The following is a 20,720-nucleotide window of genomic DNA, read 5'->3' as shown; positions in this document are numbered from 1 at the left end:
TTCTCTGCTTGCCATTCTTCAATTTCTTCTCCCCTGGCATTTAGGTCTGGGTATCCCCAGCTCTGAGAGTGACTATTCATATCTCCTAAGATTAGACAGTCTTCTTGGTCAGGTATTTGAATGTGGTCAATCTCTATTTCCTTGTCTGGTGGGAAGTAGCAGTTAAATAGATTAATATTTCCATCTGGGAGAATTAGCTTAGTTCCCATTATTTCTGATTCTGAGGAGTTGGGCATAGTTATGTCTGTGGTAGGGATATCATTTTTAATGAGGGTGAGGATTCCTCCTTTGGGTCTGATTTCTCTATCTTGTCTGATGCAGGTGTAGCCTCTAATGGAGAAACGAAGATTACTGTTCAAATGAGTTTCTTGGATGCAAGCTACATCAATTTCTTTCTCATGCAGAAATATTTTTAGAGCTTCTTTTTTCTTTTGGATGCCCTCTGTGTTCCATTGTAAGATTTTTAGACTTTTGGTCTTGGAGTGTTGGCCAGTAGTATTTACTTTCTTGTCCCTGCTCCTGGCTCCACAGGCAGAGATAGAAGAACCACCAGCTCGCTTGTGTGGGCTCCTTCGAGGCGGAGAGCCCGGCCCCCTACCTGCGCGGCGGGATTCCACAGGCAGGACGCCACATCTATTAGAATCGTTACTGAACTCCAACATAGATGAGGTTGCGTGTCAATGTGTTATGCGCCAGGAGGCCCATTGACTCCGACTTCAGCCTGCTTTTCTTTCTGGGTGTGCTCCCATAGCCTTTGATCATCCAAGATCATCTGCAAGACAGCAGGTGTTTATTTTCGGAGTTTTCTCTCCTAGATGAACTGCTATCCCTAGCTAACGGGTTTCATCTACCCGGGTTTAGAGTTAGAGCGCCCTATACTCGCTTTTTGCAATCATTTCCCTGGATTTCTGAGATGTTTTTAGTAAATATTCTAACCACTGGAATACTTCACCTCATCCTCCATGACTGCAAACCAGTTGGTCCGCGGCTGTTTATTAGCTATTCACAGCTAACCCTTATATCTAAGGGTCTTTCCCCTATCCGCCACCTGGGGACGCGCTTGGTAGAAGGTGGTAGCTCCCCCAAGATATGTCCAGTGAGTTGCAGAGGGTTGGCGTAGCTATGACGTCTCACACAGATCTGAATCTATAGGGACGTCGCACCTAATAGCTTGACCGGTGGGCTGTCGAATAGGCGGGCAATGCCGATAGCGCCAAGTGGTAGAGTTGAGTAGATCTCAGTAGGCAAGTGCAGTGCTGAACAGCACTAAATAAATAGGCAGGTCAGTGAGCTAGTGCAGTGCTGAATAGCACTAAGCACAAAGATAGTAGGTGATCCTTGATATCAAACAAATAAATAGGCAGACACCTGAGGGAGGCTGCGGATAAATAAAGACAAGTTAGGACATGTCTCTCATGCATCTTATCGATGCCCTCGACTGAGGTGCATTCGTCAGATTGGTGAAATTGCTTTAGAGCACAATGAGGAGATGATGACAAATGGGATTTGGGAAAATAGATGGCAGATAGTAGCAATATAGAAATGTACATAAAAGGGGAAATAATAATTTAAAAATGTACATAGAAGGGGAAATAATAATCTCAAATAAACAACACAGGTGGATAGAGAAAGAAAGGGGGGGGGGGAATGGGCGGTGGTCAGCGACCCAGATGGTTTGTTTAGATATGACCGTGGGTCGAGAACAATGAAGCGTGCTTGAATGGAGAGGGTGTCCCTTCAAGCGGCGCAACTCTCATTAGAGTAAAATGAGTAAAGGGGAGATAATTCATATCTCCTTTCTAAGCGCAGTATTAGTGCGATAGTGGAATTATCAAGGCTGTCAACCGAGATAAAGGAAATAAAATAAGATGTACAAATATATACAAGGTTGCATCAATGATCAATTGAGCAACGTAGCATTAATAGATTAATGCAATACATAAAATATACATTAGCCGTGTTCATGTTTTCTACTTACGACAGTGAGAAATACACAATGCACTAATTAAATATAAATGAAATAATAAACTACACATGATAAAATCCAATGGAAATAGCACAAAAGTAATTAAGATGGAACTTGTGATTAAGTTCGGCTAACCACCAGGTATTCCTCTAGGAGGGAGAATAAATGATATAGTCCAGACTCGATAGCTCAGCTCGAATGAGAAAGAGAGAGTCTGACTCGATTTAATTTACCTTATATACAAAGGCCTGGAAAATGTGGTCGGACACAGGAAATGTCCTAGGCTAAGATTTATCTTACACGTGGGTGAAGTCCGACAAGAGATGGGATTCGCACATTGGGAGGTCAATGGGCGTGTTTGTCCTCGTGGTCTCCTAGATCAAAGAGAGGCATAGGAGAAAGGGGGGGGGAGTGACTTGCATTCCACACAAGGTGGTGTCCACTGGGGCCGTCAGACATCCTGTCGATAAGATCAAAGAGAATGTGTCTATCTTTGCCCCGGTCAAGGGAAGATAAATCGAAAGACGTGGCCTAGCTATCTCCAATGTGGTCAACTAAGTCTAGCCTGGAGCGGAAAAGGTGGTGCGGGTGGGAAATTTGGGGGTAGGATGGGGAAATAATTAAAATAAAATAAATAAATAAGGAAAAATAATAATTAATGCTGTGATAAATTTGAGTGACTCTGACAGCGAGTTTTTGACTTGTCACAGTTAGTAGGTTGGTGTGTGTGAGCCTAAGTTTGTGTCAGTAGGTTGGTGTGTGTGAGTCTAAGTTTGTGATAGTAGGTTGGTGTGTGTGAGCCTAAGTTTGTGTCAGTAGGTTGGTGTGTGTGAGTCTAAGTTTGTGATAGTAGGTTGGTGTGTGTGAGTCTAAGTTTGTGTCAGTAGGTTGGTGTGTGTGAGTCTAAGTTTGTGTCAGTAGGTTGGTGTGTGTGAGTCTAAGTTTGTGATAGTAGGTTGGTGTGTGTGAGTCTAAGTTTGTGATAGTAGGTTGGTGTGTGTGAGTCTAAGTTTGTGTCAGTAGGTTAGTGTGTGTGAGTCTAAGTTTGTGTCAGTAGGTTGGTGTGTGTGAGTCTAACTTTGTGTTAGTAGGTTGGTGTGTGTGAGCCTAAGTTTGTGTTAGTAGGTTGGTGTGTGTGAGCCTAAGTTTGTGTCAATAGGTTGGTGTGTGTGAGCCTAAGTTTGTGTCAGTAGGTTGGTGTGTGTGAGCATAAGTTTGTGTCAGTAGGTTGGTGTGTGTGAGCCTAAGTTTGTGTTAGTAGGTTGGTGTGTGTGAGCCTAAGTTTGTGTCAGTAGGTTGGTGTGTGTGAGTCTAAGTTTGTGATAGTAGGTTGGTGTGTGTGAGTCTAAGTTTGTGTCAGTAGGTTGGTGTGTGTGAGTCTAAGTTTGTGTCAGTAGGTTGGTGTGTGTGAGTCTAAGTTTGTGATAGTAGGTTGGTGTGTGTGAGTCTAAGTTTGTGATAGTAGGTTGGTGTGTGTGAGTCTAAGTTTGTGTCAGTAGGTTAGTGTGTGTGAGTCTAAGTTTGTGTCAGTAGGTTGGTGTGTGTGAGTCTAACTTTGTGATAGTAGGTTGGTGTGTGTGAGTCTAAGTTTGTGATAGTAGGTTGGTGTGTGTGAGTCTAAGTTTGTGTCAGTAGGTTGGTGTGTGTGAGTCTAAGTTTGTGTCAGTAGGTTGGTGTGTGTGAGTCTAAGTTTGTGATAGTAGGTTGGTGTGTGTGAGTCTAAGTTTGTGATAGTAGGTTGGTGTGTGTGAGTCTAAGTTTGTGATAGTAGGTTGGTGTGTGTGAGTCTAAGTTTGTGATAGTAGGTTGGTGTGTGTGAGTCTAAGTTTGTGATAGTAGGTTGGTGTGTGTGAGTCTAAGTTTGTGATAGTAGATTGTGACATTGGATGAATCCTTTTGTTGTTGTTGTTGTTAATGGATTTAATTGATAAAAGAAGTCCGGAATTGTTGTCAATTGAATTTGATTATGCTCATAATCTTGTCTGATTATATCTCAACTTGAAGAGAAGAGTGTCTCTAGGCGCTAAGTAAATCTGACCAAATACTAACAATGTACTGATGAGGAGAGAGATATAGTTTGAAATAGAATCGTCCAACTGAGCGATCAACGAATTCATGACCTTTAATATTTAAATAATTCGTGGGGGCAAACTATTTATGTTTTTCACTCACATCTTGATACGACGCTCTCCATAAGTTCACATTTAGATCTATTCTCTCACATTCACACACACACACACACACAGAGATCTCTCACACTAACACACAGATCTCTCAAACAAACACGCCAACGCTGTGAATAAATGACTTCGGACAGTACCATGTCAGTCTTTAGACGAGCCCGGTGTCACTCTCTGACAGCAAGGACCAGATCCCACCATCCGTCTTCCAGAAACGACCTGTCCCCCGACACCTGGGCAGGGACTTCTCACGTCTTGAACTTGACGACGACCCGCGTCATACGCGTTTAGCTCCCCTGGTTCCTGTTTAAAGCTACGTACGCACTTATTTTATTTATATTCCAAGCCACGTTTTCAGAAAAAAAAAAGTTGTTTTTTTTTACCGTCAAGGAGGAAGCCGAAAATTTCCGTAGCAAGAGCGAAAATTGTTTCAGAGACAGATGAGTGTGTCGGAGACATTGCGTTTTGTGACAGCTATGGTTATAACATGTCCAGTGCTGATAATGCTTAGTTGTGACAGCTTCGCTAGTGAGGGGCACACTTCACAGGGAATGTTCATGCAGAATTAATAGGAAATCTCTGCGCCTGAGGTCCAGGTATCACCAGTCAAAACAAGTTGTCAGGGATAAACAAATGACATATCAAACTGACTAAACATATTCCGACGAACATATTTCTTGCACTGGATCCGGAAAAGTTCAACATTTAAAACATGTTTTCAAATATACAATTTTAGAATTTAATATTTTTTTTAAAAGCATGAAGAAGGTTTTATATAAAGTTTAGATAGTTTTGATTTCTGTAAAGTTTGAAGAGTTTGATTTATATCTCTAGAGTACTTAGAGCCTGAAGTCGAAATGATGGGGATTGATCCAGTTATATTTCTTTTTTTTTTTTTAATCTGGCGGGGAGGGGAGAGAAGCGGGAGACGAAGAAGGATGGAGATGATTGTGACTTAATGACTGATTGTGACTTAATGACTGATTGCGACTTAATGACTGATTGCGACTTAATGACTGATGGCGACTTATTTACAGATTGTGACTTAATGACTGATTGCGACTTAATGACTGATTGCGACCTATTTACAGATTGTGGCTTAATGACTTTTTTTTTCATAAAAAAAAAGAGAAAGATGAAAAATAAGATTGACAGATAGATTAAAAAAAAAAAAAGAGATTTTGTATAGAGAAAGAAAAAGAGAAAGAAAGATGAGAAGACCAAATAAAGATCCAGGCCACGAGAAACTCAATAAGTCTGGCGACAGTAACTTGAGTTATTGACCACTCCAGATATCCAATCTACAATTGGTCCTAGATTTAATTGTGCATGAACATTGTTAGCATGATGGCTCGGACACGACCAGTTTGTAACGTTCAATAGCAACAGACGACATGCTCGATGGAACTTGTCCTTGGATCCTTCGAAATGATAGAAAGAACACAGACACACACACACTCTCTCTCTCTCTCTCTCTATCTATCTATCTCTTGTGCGCTTGTGCGCATTTATTTCCACGGTATGATTTCAAAATGAATGACTTGAAATTTTACTGACCACTCTCTGTATATGCAATCATCATTACTTTGGTTAACAAAGTGAAAAAAAAGAATGTTTACCTGTCCTCTAGTCAATCAAGTTACGTAGACATTAAAGCCGTGACGGACGTGAGCGATAACAGCCTGAGCATTAGCTTTGTCGGAAAATTATTGCCCATTCTGCATTTTCTCGTCTCAAAGCAGAAAAATCCCACACACAAAAAAAACAAGATTACAAAGAGAATTTGTGTTACACAAACTCAGAGGCGGCCCCCGTCGAAGTCGGATCCCTGTCGGATCTGCATATTCGCAAATAATATTCAAGAGGTGATTTAATTTTGATGTAAAATGTTTTACACGTTTCGGATGTTCCTTCAGAGTTGAAGATAATTACTTCCTAGTCCAAACCTCCCGCAGGACGACGGGGGATGGGAGCGGGCAGGGTTTGAACCCTGGGCCATCCATAAATCTGAACGACAGTCCAGCGCGAAAACCGCACGACCAGGCAGCCATCCGATGGTCAAAAGTAATAATGTTTCAAAGATTCATTTGCCGTAAATTTAAATTTAATAAAAAAAATAGTAGATTAGTTTTAGTATTTTAAAACATTACAATATTGATCAAAACGTTTGGAAATGAAAATCTACACTTTTTTTTTACACTTTAAGTTTAGAAATTGAAATTCTACATCTTAATCTAGTCTATTTTAGTCTAAACTAGATCTAGAAATTCTAGATCTAGACTCTAAAATAATTTTAATTAGAATATAAATCCAGATCTAGATATACTGTAATAAAAATCTAGATCTAGTTTAAAAAATCTAGATCTAAATCAAGATATCATTCCTTTTTTAAACGCGAGTCACATAACGAGGCTTAATAAACATTACTATACCGAGTTCTTTTTTCATTTCATTTGAAGAATTAATTCCATATAACGTCAGAGGGAAAAAAAAAACACTACGTCACACGGCCTAGCTAGACTAAAAATCGCCTTCATCTATAGGAGCCATTTATCGAGTGTTCATAGACTTTGGTGCACCGAGTGCGTTCTTTAAGCATTTCATTTAAAGAATTCATTCCATATGACGTCAAAGGAAAAAAAAAACACTACGTCACAAGGCCTAGCTAGACTAAAAATCACCTTTATCAACACGAGCCATTTCTCGAGTGTTCATAGACATTGGTGCACCGAGTGCGTTCTTTTAGCATTTCATTTAAAGAATTCATTCCATGTGACGTCAAAGGAAAAAAAAACACTACGTCACACGGCTTAGTTAGACTAAAATATGTTTTCATTAATACAAGCAATTTTTTCGAGGGTTAATAGACATTGGTGCACCGAGTGCGTTCTTTTAACATTACATTTAAAGAGTCCATTCATATGACGTCAAAGAAAAAAAATTCCATTACCTCACAATAGGCTAGTACCGGTACCATAAAAAAAAATGTCTTTATTTACACGAGATATTTAACGAGGGTTCATAGACATTGGTGCACTGAGTTCTAATAGATATTATTTAAAAAGGATCAAAGCCACATTGTTTTTGCGTTTTGTCTGTCAGTCGGTCTGTCCGTTATCTTGATATAAAAAAAACAACTAAAAGTTATTAAAAATTGATTAACCTTTATTTTACGTTTCAAAACATCGCAATAATTTTTAGGTATGAACACAATTGAAAAGTTTATATAATAGATTGTTTCCGGATGTTTGTATAAATAGTAAAAGAAAAAAGAGAATTTCAGATAAATGTAATACCGTTAATTAAATTTTTTGGATGGTCTCGTATAAAAATTAGATGTACTACAGCCACGTGGAGAGATTTTCATACCTTACTTTGGTGTTTGGATTCTGTTTTCCTTAAAAATCGGAACATAATATTAACGATAATTAGATTTTTTAATGTTTTAGGTAGAAAGTTAAATGTACTGTAAGAGAGCAGGGAGTTAAAATATTTTTCATAAAAATCCGTAAAAACATTATTTCGTAAATGAGAAGATTATTTGTTTATTAATTAGAAGAGGGAGTTCAAACAATTATTTGGCGTTAGTAGATTTTTAAATAAATTCGGAAATTTCTGGCGACGATTTGTAAGAAACAAAATCCGGAACTTTCTTTATCGATTACAAAACTTCTATGTTATGTTTTACAAGAAAATTAAATGTCTAAAAAGTAATTTTCAGTAATCAATTCTAGTAAATTACTATTTTTAAAAGCCTTATGCGATTTCAAACAATCATTAGGCATAATTCATGTTTTATAAAACAATATCCGGAACATTTTTACAATTAATGAAATATAAGTCAGTATAGAGATTATGATTTAGCATTAATATGCTATTTACATAAAAAACGGAACAACATATTATTGATAATGTGTTTTTGCAACGTTTAAGCATGAATGTAATATAAATTAGAAGAGCAAACAAACATTTGTTGGCGTTGATTAGTTTTGCACAAAAAAATCCGGAACAATCAATTTTAGATACTTAAAACTATTGAGATGTTATGGGAGGAACATTAAAGGGTAAATCAGATTTTCAATAGCTTTTAGAGTTCTAGTTTTTTAAATCTAATCGTGACGGACAGACCGACCAACAGACAAAACGCACAAAAATAAGCTTCTTTTATTCGGATGGGGGCACTAAACAAAAAATAGATAAAATCTGATTTTTAAAAAAAGTTTAAGGAATTGGTTTAGCACCTGATCATGTTGCGACGTTACGCTACTGCACGAAAATCGCTGCATAAAAAGTCCATTTAAAAAAATGTGCGTGATATTTACATACAAAGTGCATTATTAGCCTTTATAAACAAACAGAAATGTTTTCTTTTAATTTTAGCAGCTAGTTGACCAGAAAAAACGTCTTTAACTATTATTTGTATTTGTTGTAAACATTTCCTGACATTTTAAAAATATATTTGACTTAGTGATACTGAAAATACACAAAAATCGTCCATCTTTGTTAGCATATTGTAACATTGCCTCCCTTACATTTACGTAATTGTTTTAGAATTGGTGTATTTTTATGAAAAAATCGCTTGCATAATTAATTTTATAAATTAAACGGTTTGCTTTTAGAAAACCGAAAGTAGCCGTTGCACCTAAACTTTTCAAGCCGGATTTAATGATGAAATAATATTTTTCATATCTCTTCTAGTTTTCGAGATCTGAGTGTGACAGACGGACAGACGGACAGACGGACATTTTGCACAAACCTAATAGCGGCTTTTTCCCCTTACGGGGGCCGCTAAAAAAACGATACAGATTAAGATCATGGACGGCCGAGGTTCTGTCAGAGTGTAGCCCAGTGTGTTGCAAGCTGCCCTAGGGTCATTGGCTCCTATTTTTTTTCCACCAGGGTTGACTTCCGAAGCCTTTCCCTTGTTTGGTTTTAGCTGCAAGGCAGCAGAGGTTGGATTCGTTAATAAGGTGGCCGGCCATTTCTTCTCTAAAATAATTGTAACTTGTCCAGAGCGAGGCTACCAAACAAATTGAGGCCCTAGGCAGCGGCCTAGTTTGCCTATGCCTAAGCCCTGAGGCAAGCTTACTTATGCCTAGAGCTCCAAGTGCCTTAGACTCCACTTTTAAGACAATCACGAAGTTCCAAAGTTCGCATCAGAACTAACACTTCATGTAGGAACTAACACTTCATGTAGGAACTAACACTTTATGTAGGAACTAACACTTTGTGTGGGAACTAACACTTCATGTAGGAACTAACACTTCATGTAGGAACTAACACTCCATGTAGGAACTAACACTTTATATAGGAACTAGCACTTTGTGTAGGAACTAACACTTCATGTAGGAACTAACACTCCATGTAGGAACTAACACTTTATGTAGGAACTAACACTTTATATAGGAACTAGCACTTTGTGTAGGAACTAACACTTCATGTAGGAATACATTGACATTCAAACATTTGGAAGTCTAGCACATCAGAACTAACACTTTGTGTAGGAGTACTTTTGGAAGACGTAGCAAGCAGACGGTATCATGGGCCTGGACAAAGATGTTATTGCATCTATCTATTGAATGTACACACACACACATTCTTGACGGTCTCAACATGTTCAGAAGTGTTTAGACTGGAAGGATTATAACTTGTGTCAAAGTCACGTGCATGATGATGAGAGATGAAGTCTAAATTATTTCTATCCGCTACTAATTAGTCATGTTACTATATCCACTACTAGCCATGTTACTATATCCACTAATAGCCATGTCACTAGTAATAAATACCATACATCTAAACTCAATCAAAACTACCAATGCAACTGATCGTGCTGTGAAATCATGCATGCAATAAAAAAATAGATTGCACATTTTTTGAAGCAGAACTTTGGAAGAATCCCAGGGATGGAAGATCATTTTGCTTTTAAATGTACACCTGATCAAACTAATCACCGACCCTCTTCTCTCCCCCCCCCTCCCCTTATTCTCCTCGTACGGATACCTCTCACCACAAGCTCGAACCAGGATTACACTAATGACTGCAGGTGATGGTAGCTCACGGTCCAGTGAGCAGTACTTTTAAAGATGGTCACACCATCTCTTTCTTGAAGTGTTTTTGAGCAACATCTGTGGCGGGGAGCTAGCAGACGGCTGTGTAACGTGCCCCTAAGTTACAACTTTCGAGCAGGGCGCTACAGGCAAACATTTAGTAGAGACAAAACGTTTAAACGTTGGCGGCTGACGGGGCGCCCAATTTGAGTTGAGCCAGAAGACAATATCAATGTGTCGAGAGAAGAGAGAGAGTGGACAGGACTCAACACTCATTAGTTGGGTCTATAATCTCCATAGGGCAGATTTCCGTCCGTTTTATGCACGTGAGCAAAATCTGTTTTTTTTTGTAATGGTCCATTACGACGCAATGGGTGTCTTGCTGACCAGTAAGTGTCTTGCTGAACAGATAATGTATTGCTGACCAGTAATTGTCTTGTTTACAAGTGTCTTTTTGACCAGTAAGTGTTTTGTTGAACAGTTAGTGTCTTATCGACCAGTAAGTGTCTTGTTGACCAGTAAGTGTTTTGTTGACCAGTAAGTGTTTTGTTGACCAGTAAGTGTCTTGTTGACCAGTAAGTGTTTTGTTGACCAGTAATTGTCTTGTTGACCAGTAAGTGTTTTGTTGACCAGTAAGTGTTTTGTTGACCAGTAAGTGTTTTGTTGACCAGTAAGTGTTTTGTTGACCAGTAAGTGTCTTGTTGACCAGTAAGTGTCTTAACGACCAGTAAGTATTTTGTTGACCAGTAAGTGTCTTAACAACCAGTAAGTGTCTTAACGACCAGTAAGTGTCTTGTTGACCAGTAAGTGTCTTAACGACCAGTAAGTGTCTTAACGACCAGTAATTGTCTTGTTGACCAGTAAGTGTCTTAACGACCAGTAAGTGTCTTGTTGACCAGTAAGTGTCTTAACGACCAGTAATTGTCTTGTTGACCAGTAAGTGTTTTGTTGACCAGTAAGTGTTTTGTTGACCAGTAAGTGATTTGTTGACCAGTAAATGTCTTGTTGACCAGTAAGTGTCTTGTTGACCAGTAAATGTCTTGTTGACCAGTAAGTGTTTTGTTGACCAGTAAGTGTTTTGTTGACCAGTAAGTATCTTAACGACCAGTAACTGTTTTGTTGACCAGTAAGTGTCTTAAGTGTCAGTAAGTGGCCTAAGTTTGTATTAGAAAATATATTCGTCTTTGCATTTTATGCATTCTTTACTACGCACAGAATTACTTTACAAGCCTTGCATGTAGCGAAGTCGTACAGTATATCATAAAACTTTTGTTTCCAACATAGATCAGGCTCAATAGTAAGAAATACCAAATGTTTCAATCTATCTATGAGAATTGTTGATCTTCATTAATTCTTCATTAGTTTGAGGCGCGAGAAGCTTCTTTCACCACATTACACAATTACGGGTAATGCATACTGCCGTTTTTACTTATCGCGCATACGATTGGCGTTTTCCATATTGAATGACACACCAAAATGACAAATTTTGTCTATATATTTATGTGTTTAGTATTCAAAAGATTTTAATAATTTTCGTATATTTTGCATTTTCAGGAGATTTCCAGGAGCTCCTGGTAAATCGACAGGAGTCGCGGGAAATCTGTTATTATAAGTTATAAAATGGTTTAATTTAATAATTTATACACCTAGAATTAGCGCGGGTCCTATGAAAGTGCGTGGCCTACTGCTGTCGCATAGGTTGCAGTGGCCTAAGGTTGGCCCTGCAAAATAGAGGCTTGGTGGTGGTGAAAAACAGTTGTACCGTCATGACATAAACTGACTCTTAAAACTATTTACAACAGAAAAAAAATTGATTAGCCTTAACAATAGTCTTCATTATTTAGAGACGTTTGAATGAATCAGCAAACAAGATGTCTCCTTTCAATGTAAACATTGAATTAAATTAATATAACTAACAGATAATCGATAGGATCTGTTGTCAATATTTACGGGAATAAAGAAACCAATCCATGTGCAACACTTCTGACAAATCTTGATTTGTAGCTTCAATATTAAATTATTAAAAATAAACGTACCTTCTGTATTGAACTTCTGGATTTTTAGGGCGCCCACCGAGCTCAACTTTAATGGTTACGTTAGGAAAGTCAAAATGATTGGTCGTTATGCTGGCCACATGACACCCGTGTTAGTCGTGAAAGTTTATCTTAGCAACATAATATTATAGTAAAGGTTTTATACTGAGATTACTAGCTTCGTGTCTCAATATTTGATTAGGTTTCGTTATTTCATTTGCTATTGGCAATTAAAGTATTTTGTTTGATATCGAACAAATGGAAAAAAAAAGTACTAGACTGATGTGGTGGTATAGTGTGAAATAGTCCCCTTTACACTTCGTAGAGGGAAATAGGTCGCTGCTTTTAAGTTTGATACTTATACAACTCTATTTTCATAAGCACTTCACTGGCACAGTGGTTAATGTGTTGGCTTGAGAAGAATAAGGAGGAATGAGCCCTTGACTTCGGATTTTTTTTTTATAAATGCTATTAAAAAGCGATTACGGTAACATTAACTTGGATAAGCCCTTCTTTCTCCCCCTCCCCACCTTTTTCCTAATTTGTCTAGACCAGTGATCGGATCATAGCGTATTGAGAAAGCTAAAAGCATGAAATCGCGCTAAACAAAAACATTTGGTAACAAGGTTACAAAGACAGTTTATGTGGAAACACAAACTCAAAATCGGCCCCCGAAGTGGTCCACCCAGGCAGATAAAAAGGCAGTTTTCAATATTTTCAGAAAGAACATCAGAATTAAATTCTATCAAAGACAAATTACTAAGAAAAATGGAGAAAAAATGTTGCCAGATCTTGTGTGGTGCCCCATCTGTCACGCAGACCAAAGGATAGGTGAAAGTAAATGTGAAGATAGACGTGAACTTGGCCTAACTGATGTCTTTTAATGAATATCTAATTGATCTAATTGTTTTGTAAAGGGCCAATCTCTTATTCAAATCCTCAAGAGAAATAAATTTCCGTAAAAATAAATAAATAATAATAATTTCCCCTTTGGTTGAGTGCTCTATGTTGGTTATGTGGGGCTACAGTTCAAGTGATAATATGTTAAACTACTTATTAATTGTTGTTTTAAATTCTGTTCAACTTATTTGCATAAATAGCTTTTTTCTCTTTAAAAAAATAGTCAACATTTTTTTTTTGTAAATGTAGTAGTTAGTATGACAAGAACTTTCTTAACTTAACAATATAAATGTAAAAATATATTTTTTGGACAAAAAATGTAAAACCGTTTGCATAAATGTGTTAAAGATGTGAAACTTACTAATCGCACAGATTTATTACGGTTAGTCTAGATTCTCGATCAATTACAGATTTAATTACATGACTGATCCAAACGTATACAATAACGCTTAATATAGACTTTTTTTTAAAAAACGTATTTTGTTCTATTTGTACATTCTGGTTCAGTGTTTGATGTATTCTTGGTTCCTCCCCACTCCCCTCTCTGCTGGCTCTTCAATGTCACGAAGCCTAAATAAATTGATGAATTTTGTTTGTTTACATTAATTTAGAAATAACAGAAATACGAATTTATTGATTCCACAAACCTGGACCAGAAAAGAAGGACAACAAACCAATACAATGACTATATTCTTGTGTCCACTCTAAGTGTATTAGTACTAAGCAGTGTGAAGCCCTAACAACCAATGGTTGACAAGCTGTAGAAGTCATGTGACACCTGTAGACTTCTGCTTGTCCCGCCCATGGATAACGACTGAGAACTGCGGCACTGAATGTTGCTATCGAGTGAATTCCATACGGCGCCGACTGAGTTCTGACCTGCAGACTTCCTTCAAGGGCGTGTCCTAAGTAACTTCTGTGCTCTCGCTGGACGTCACGATATGATGTTGGAGAATCCGATAGATTTCTTCGTTCTCTTCCTCGTTGGTAGGGGAGTGTATGGTGGCCTCTCCCCTGACTGCGAAACTCTTGATCTATCAGGAGAGCAATGAGAGTTATGTATCAATGAACTAATTATAGTGCAGAGAACCATGTCAGAGTTACACATTAGTGATTTAAACAGGGTGTAGCTATACATGGCAGAGATATGAGAATAAGGTTAAACATGGCGGAGATATAAAAAAAAGGCACAGTTAAACTTGTTGGAGATAACATGACACAGTTAAACTTGTTGGAGATAACATGACACAGTTAAACTTGTTGGAGATAACATGACACTGTTAAACTAGTTGGAGATAACATGACACAGTTAAACTTGTTGGAGATAACATGACACAGTTAAACTTGTTGGAGATAACATGACACTGTTAAACTAGTTGGAGATAACATGACACAGTTAAACTTTTTGGAGATAACATGACACAGTTAAACATGGCAGAGATAACAAGGCACAGTTAAACTTGTTGGAGATAACATGACACAGTTAAACTAGTTGGAGATAGCATGACACAGTTAAACTTGTTGAAGATAACATGACACAGTTAAACTAGTTGGAGATAACATGACACAGCTAAACTTGTTGGAGATAACATGACACAGTTAAACTTGTTGGAGATAACATGACACAGTTAAACTAGTTGGAGATAACATGACACAGTTAAACTAGTTGGAGATAACATGACACAGTTAAACTTGTTGGAGATAATATGACACAGTTAAACTTGTTGGAGATAACATGACACAGTTAAACTTTTTGGAGATAACATGACACAGTTAAACATGGCAGAGATAACAAGGCACAGTTAAACTTGTTGGAGATAACATTACACAGTTAAACTTGTTGGAGATAACATGACACAGTTAAACTTGTTGGAGATAACATGACACAGTTAAACTTGTTGGAGATAACATGACACAGTTAAACTACTTGGAGATAGCATGACACAGTTAAACTTGTTGAAGATAACATGACACAGTTAAACTAGTTGGAGATAACATGACACAGCTAAACTTGTTGGAGATAACATGACACAGTTAAACTTGTTGGAGATAACATGACACAGTTAAACTTGTTGGAGATAACATGACACAGTTAAACATGGCAGAGATAACATGACACAGTTAAACATGGCGAAGTTTTGCACTGTAAACACAGGAAATAGCCAGGACAGAACACTCTATAGTCTAGACTGAAGCTCTATCTCCCAACCACCCTACCTTGCTCTCTAGCCTCGATATTTTGTTAAAAATCTTCGTCCTGTCGTCAATTTTACTCAGGTCAATGTGAGACTTGACATCGATGTAGATTTTCTCGTCTTTGTCTCGGTAGGTAGACAGCTTCTGCTCGATCATCATCTCATGAACTTGACTGTTCCTCCTAGCTCGCTCAGCAATCTTCTTCAGCTCAGCCATTCTGTTCTCTGTGTGCCTGGACAAGGAGAGCCTGGGTTACAGCATTTTGGATGCGCATTAAACTTTAACTGGAGAATAAAGCATCGATATTTACAGGAGCATGTAACTTAGCATAAATGGAAAACCTCTTCCACACAAAACTAGCATTAAACATCGGCTACGTCCGTTGATTTTTACCTATGGTAAATATTATTCAATTTGACCCTTTTTTCTACTTCCATTAACACAGCTTGACCCCGCCCCTCCCCCCTACGTTGTTTAAATTCCATCTTGCGCATCGTCCCATGAATTATTTTGGCCGTAACTCTCAACTTTATTTCACTTACAATGAAACTGTCCGCATTTTGACACCGTTAGTTGAATAAGAGCGGCCCGCTTTATGACGCACCCACCAAACGCACACACCTCTTCTTATAACCCATGAATTCTATTATCACTTCCCCCCCCTTTCCCCGGTTATGTTTATTTAGCCCATCGTCTGGCACGTGCTCTCGTCTCGAGGCCTGTCCTCCTTCCTTCGGGAGGTTTGGGCAAGAGTGTAACAATGTTCTGAAGGAACAATATGTCAAACAATTTTAGGCTATGTCGTGGCCATTGATGCTTTCAAAGATTATCTATGTATCAACCCCAGCCAAATCCAAAGAATATCTATGTATCAACCCCAGCCAAATCCAAAGACTATTGTCACGTAGCAGACTAGCTGCGGCAGTAACCTTGGCAACTAGTTCCGCCTTTGCTCTAGAAGGTTCTGAGACGGAAGAGCTATGACGTCACCGGAAGCGTGGTTTGCCGTGAAATTGTTTTAGCTGGGCTAGGTGCGTCACTTGAACTTTTGAGTTGTAGAAGTTATAGGCCTACATTTGTTTGAATCTATTTTACTAGTCGACCAGCGCATACGCCGCTATTTTGCAGGGCCGGCCTTAGGCCACTGCAACATATGCGACCGCATATATATATATATATGAATCTCCGGCATCACCGGATGTTCTTTGAGTGTTTAATAAAGATCAGAGATAAAAGTCTTCAATAAACCAAGTACTAAAAGAGCATTGTCTGATCTACATAACACTATAGTAGCCTCAAGCCATCTTCACAGTTTAACACTCAAATAAGAACAAGAAAAACTTGTGACAACTATCTATGAATCAACCCCAGTCAAATCCAAAGACTATCTATGAATCAACCCCAGTCAAATCCAAAGACTATCTATGAATCAACCCCAGTCAAATCCAAAGACTATCTATGAATCAACCCCAGTCAAATCCAAAGACTATCTATGAATCAACCCCAGTCAAATCCAAAGACTATCTATGAATCAACCCCAGTCAAATCCAAAGACTATCTATGAATCAACCCCAGTCAAATCCAAAGACTATCTATGAATCAACCCCAGTCAAATCCAAAGACTATCTATGAATCAACCCCAGTCAAATCCAAAGACTATCTATGAATCAACCTCAGTCAAATCCAAAGACTATCTATGAATCAACCCCAGTCAAATCCAAAGACTATCTATGAATCAACCCCAGTCAAATCCAAAGACTATCTATGTATCAACCCCAGCAAAATCCAAATAGAATGCTAACAACTGTAAAAATTACAAATCAATTTTTAAACTCAACTTATTTATAAACTATAATTCAAATATTTATAAATTTAACTCTAATACATGATAATACTCCTATGTAGACTTATGCTAAGAAATAAGTGGGTGAAATTTCACATTTTTATCAAATATGGAATATTCCACCACCCATCAGAGAAAAATATTATAAAAATAGTTAAAAAAATGATTGATTGAGAGACCCTACTGTACAATCCAGGCTTATCCAGGTATGAACTGTTTTACTTCTAGATCTAGAATACATTTTGATCTAGATCTAGTCGTAACAAAATGATGCTTTAATTAAATGATAAAGACTTCAAACCAAAATTGCCAATAAAAAAAAACACAACATTTTGGGGAAAATGAACCGCTGCCGTTTCAACTCAGAAAGGTGCCTAGCTGTTCTAGGTACAAGGTAAACAATAACTGATGACATGTTCAAATCTTGCCGTCCATTCCATGTGGCGGTCATTTGTAAGTAGTGGTGAATGAATCAGTCGTTAAGTCCGTTATGGCTTTGAAAATATAGATTTCGAGAACTGATCCCTAAAGTCATTCTCTATGAAGAACTAACGATGGGCACCGCTACCCTCCTTATGGGGTGTAATCAAACGGGGTCTCAAAGTAGTGGACATCTGTATGTTGGCTACTGGGATAGCCCTAAACTGCACAGCGAGGAGAGAGATGGTGACAAAAAAATAATATGGGCAGTAAAAAAAGCCATCTCTTGAATCAAAGGAAGCCAAGACAAAACAAATGTCTGTTTCCTGTGCCAACAAATCAGGCGCCACCTTTACCTGTGTTGTGTGTGAATGATAATGTCTCTCAAGAATAGGGCTCTACAAAGTACTTTACAATAGGAACCCTAGTGGATCTACGACTACGACACTATATTGATATTGTTCACTTCACCCCGATTCTTACAATGTGTACTAAATAAGTAAAACTAATCAAGTTGAAAGAAGTCTTTAATACGTTACTGAGCGCCAAAAGTGTAGAGTAAATTGAAAGTTATGGAACCCAACATTTGTACACCTGAAGGAGAAGGACAGACATGACAGACATCACCCAATGGAACCCATCCTTGACGACTTCTGTGTGGGCAGACCTTTTGGATGGGTCTGTGTGGGAAGACGTTTTGATGGATCTGTGTGGGAAGATGTTTTGATGGATCTGTGTGGGAAGATGTTTTGATGGATCTGTGTGGGAAGACGTTTTGATGGATCTGTGTGGGAAGACGTTTTGATGGATCTGTGTGGGAAGAAGTTTTGATGGATCTGTGTGGGAAGACATTTTGATGGATCTGTGTGGGAAGACATTTTGATGGATCTATGTGGGAAGAAGTTTTGATGGATCTGTGTGGGAAGACGTTTTGATGGATCTGTGTGGGAAGACATTTTGATGGATCTATGTGGGAAGACGTTTTGATGGATCTATGTGGGAAGACGTTTTGATGGATCTGTGTGGGAAGAAGTTTTGATGGATCTGTGTGGGAAGACGTTTTGATGGATCTGTGTGGGAAGAAGTTTTGATGGATCTGTGTGGGAAGACATTTTGATGGATCTATGTGGGAAGATGTTTTGATGGGTCTGTGTGGGAAGATGTTTTGATGGGTCTGTGTGGGAAGATGTTTTGATGGATCTGTGTGGGAAGACATTTTGATGGATCTGTGTGGGAAGATGTTTTGATGGATCTGTGTGGGAAGACATTTTGATGGATCTGTGTGGGAAGATGTTTTGATGGATCTGTGTGGGAAGACATTTTGATGGATCTGTGTGGGAAGAAGTTTTGATGGGTCTGTGTGGGAAGACGTTTTGATGGATCTGTGTGGGAAGACGTTTTGATGGATCTATGTGGGAAGACGTTTCGATGGATCTCTGTGAGAAGACGTTTTGATGGATCTGTGTGGGAAGACGTTTTGATTGGTCTGTGTGGGAAGACGTTTTGATGGATCTGTGTGGGAAGACGTTTTGATGGGTCTATGGGGGAAGACGTTTTGATGGGTCTGTGTGGGAAGACGTTTTGATGGATCTGTGTGGGAAGACATTTTGATGGATCTATGTGGGAAGACGTTTTGATTGGTCTGTGTGGGAAGACATTTTGATGGATCTGTGTGAGAAGACGTTTTGATGGATCTGTGTGAGAAGACGTTTTGATGTATCTGTGTGGGAAGACTTTTGATTGGTCTGATAGAGTCACGGGAACCACACAAGTTTACACAGTGTATATACTTTCTACACGATTTAAGAATAGTTTACACTATGCGTAGAGATTATAGGGCTTTCCATACTGGGCATTAGTTAAAGGGCTTTATTTACTGTTCTTTAGCTACAGGACTTTTAAATTGGGTTTTAGTTATGGAATCTTATATTCTGGACTATAGTTACGGGGTTTTTCTTACTGGGATTTTTTTAGTTTGCATTGGTAATAGGATTTTTAAAATCAGACATTAGTTTTAGGTCTTTATTTACTTGGCTTTAGTAATAGAACCTTATTAAACGGGCTTTACTTACGGAACTTTTACACACTGGGATTTAATTTCAGGACTTTATTCAATGGGCTTTACATATTGGGCTTTAGTTACAGGACCTTACTTACTGGACATCAGTGATGGGGTACAAAGCAGAACTTGGGGAAACCTTGATATTTAAGATGTGTTCCAAGCGCTCGACTTCCCTAAGCTGGTGAAGAACAAAGACAAGCTTTAACACAACTGTCATGTAGGCAATGGGCTGTGTAGCTATACATCTTAGTTTGACACCTCGCCTGCTATCATATTCAACAATCATCATCAAACTCCATTTGAGTGAGCGCTTGAGAGGCTCAAATCCTCTCTTGCAAAAGCCCTATACAGAAACTCTGCTGTTTTGCGTAGTGCATACATGTCGCCATACAGGTCGAGAATTTTTGGTTTCCCAGACCTGTCGAGACGGAGATCAGCAAGTCTGGGGCAGTCAAACAGAATATGAGGCACCGTTTCCTCTTCTTCCCCGCAGCGGGGTCACCGTGAATCGAAATTTGGCCATAGCCTGAGAAATATGAGCCAACAGGACATTGACCTGTCCTGCACTGTGCTATAATAGCTTGCTCAGACCTGGACAGCCTCCACCAAGGGGAAGTGCGGTCAGGACGCTTCATACGCTCCCAGACTCCACGGGCTGTTTAAGACTTGTCCCAGCACTCAAACCACTTCTCCATTTCTATTTTTGTTTTAAATTATAGCCAGAGCATGATGAAAGCTCACATCCTGCTCGGTGGGTGGTGTTAGCCCTCCCCTAGTGGCCAAGAAGTCTGCAATGGTGTTGCCAGTCAAATATATGTTACTCGGTACCCACTGAATTATTCCAGGGGTGCCATAGCTTTGTGAGGCCATGATGACAGGGGAGGGGGGCCATGGTCCAGGACTTTGCAAAGCCTGTAGTACAGGTTTTGAGTCAGTGACCACAACAATCTGTGTTGCCCTCAAATGTCCCTAGCCGAGTTGACTTTTAAGACTTTACAGACTGCCATGGTCTCTGCATCAAAAATTCAAACACTACCACATGGTCCAAAGATTTTGACTGAGTCGGAGCCAAG

General features: G+C 38.7%; 2 protein-coding genes across 9 annotated transcripts in view; one reads left to right on the top strand and one right to left on the bottom strand.

The window, feature by feature from the left end:
- LOC106078023 (spondin-1) overlaps positions 1-20,720 on the top strand; it is a 216,923-nt gene that overhangs the window by 113,216 nt on the left and 82,987 nt on the right. The window lies entirely within an intron of this gene.
- LOC106078027 (uncharacterized) overlaps positions 13,817-20,720 on the bottom strand; it is a 12,214-nt gene continuing 5,310 nt past the window's right edge. For both annotated transcript variants that reach the window (XM_056033669.1, XM_013238759.2), the window contains exons 7-9: positions 19,743-19,825; positions 15,344-15,554; positions 13,817-14,160 (exon numbers count right to left, since the gene is read on the bottom strand). In XM_056033669.1, coding sequence (XP_055889644.1) covers positions 14,032-14,160; positions 15,344-15,554; positions 19,743-19,825 — 423 coding nt within the window. In that variant the 3' untranslated portion in view covers positions 13,817-14,031. The remainder of the gene's footprint in view (positions 14,161-15,343; positions 15,555-19,742; positions 19,826-20,720) is intronic.

Source organism: Biomphalaria glabrata, chromosome 6 (assembly GCF_947242115.1).
Source record: "Biomphalaria glabrata chromosome 6, xgBioGlab47.1, whole genome shotgun sequence".
Lineage (NCBI taxonomy): Eukaryota > Metazoa > Mollusca > Gastropoda > Planorbidae > Biomphalaria > Biomphalaria glabrata.
The sequence above is the reverse complement of the archived record's forward strand: the minus strand, read 5'-3'. Positions and strand labels throughout refer to the sequence as shown.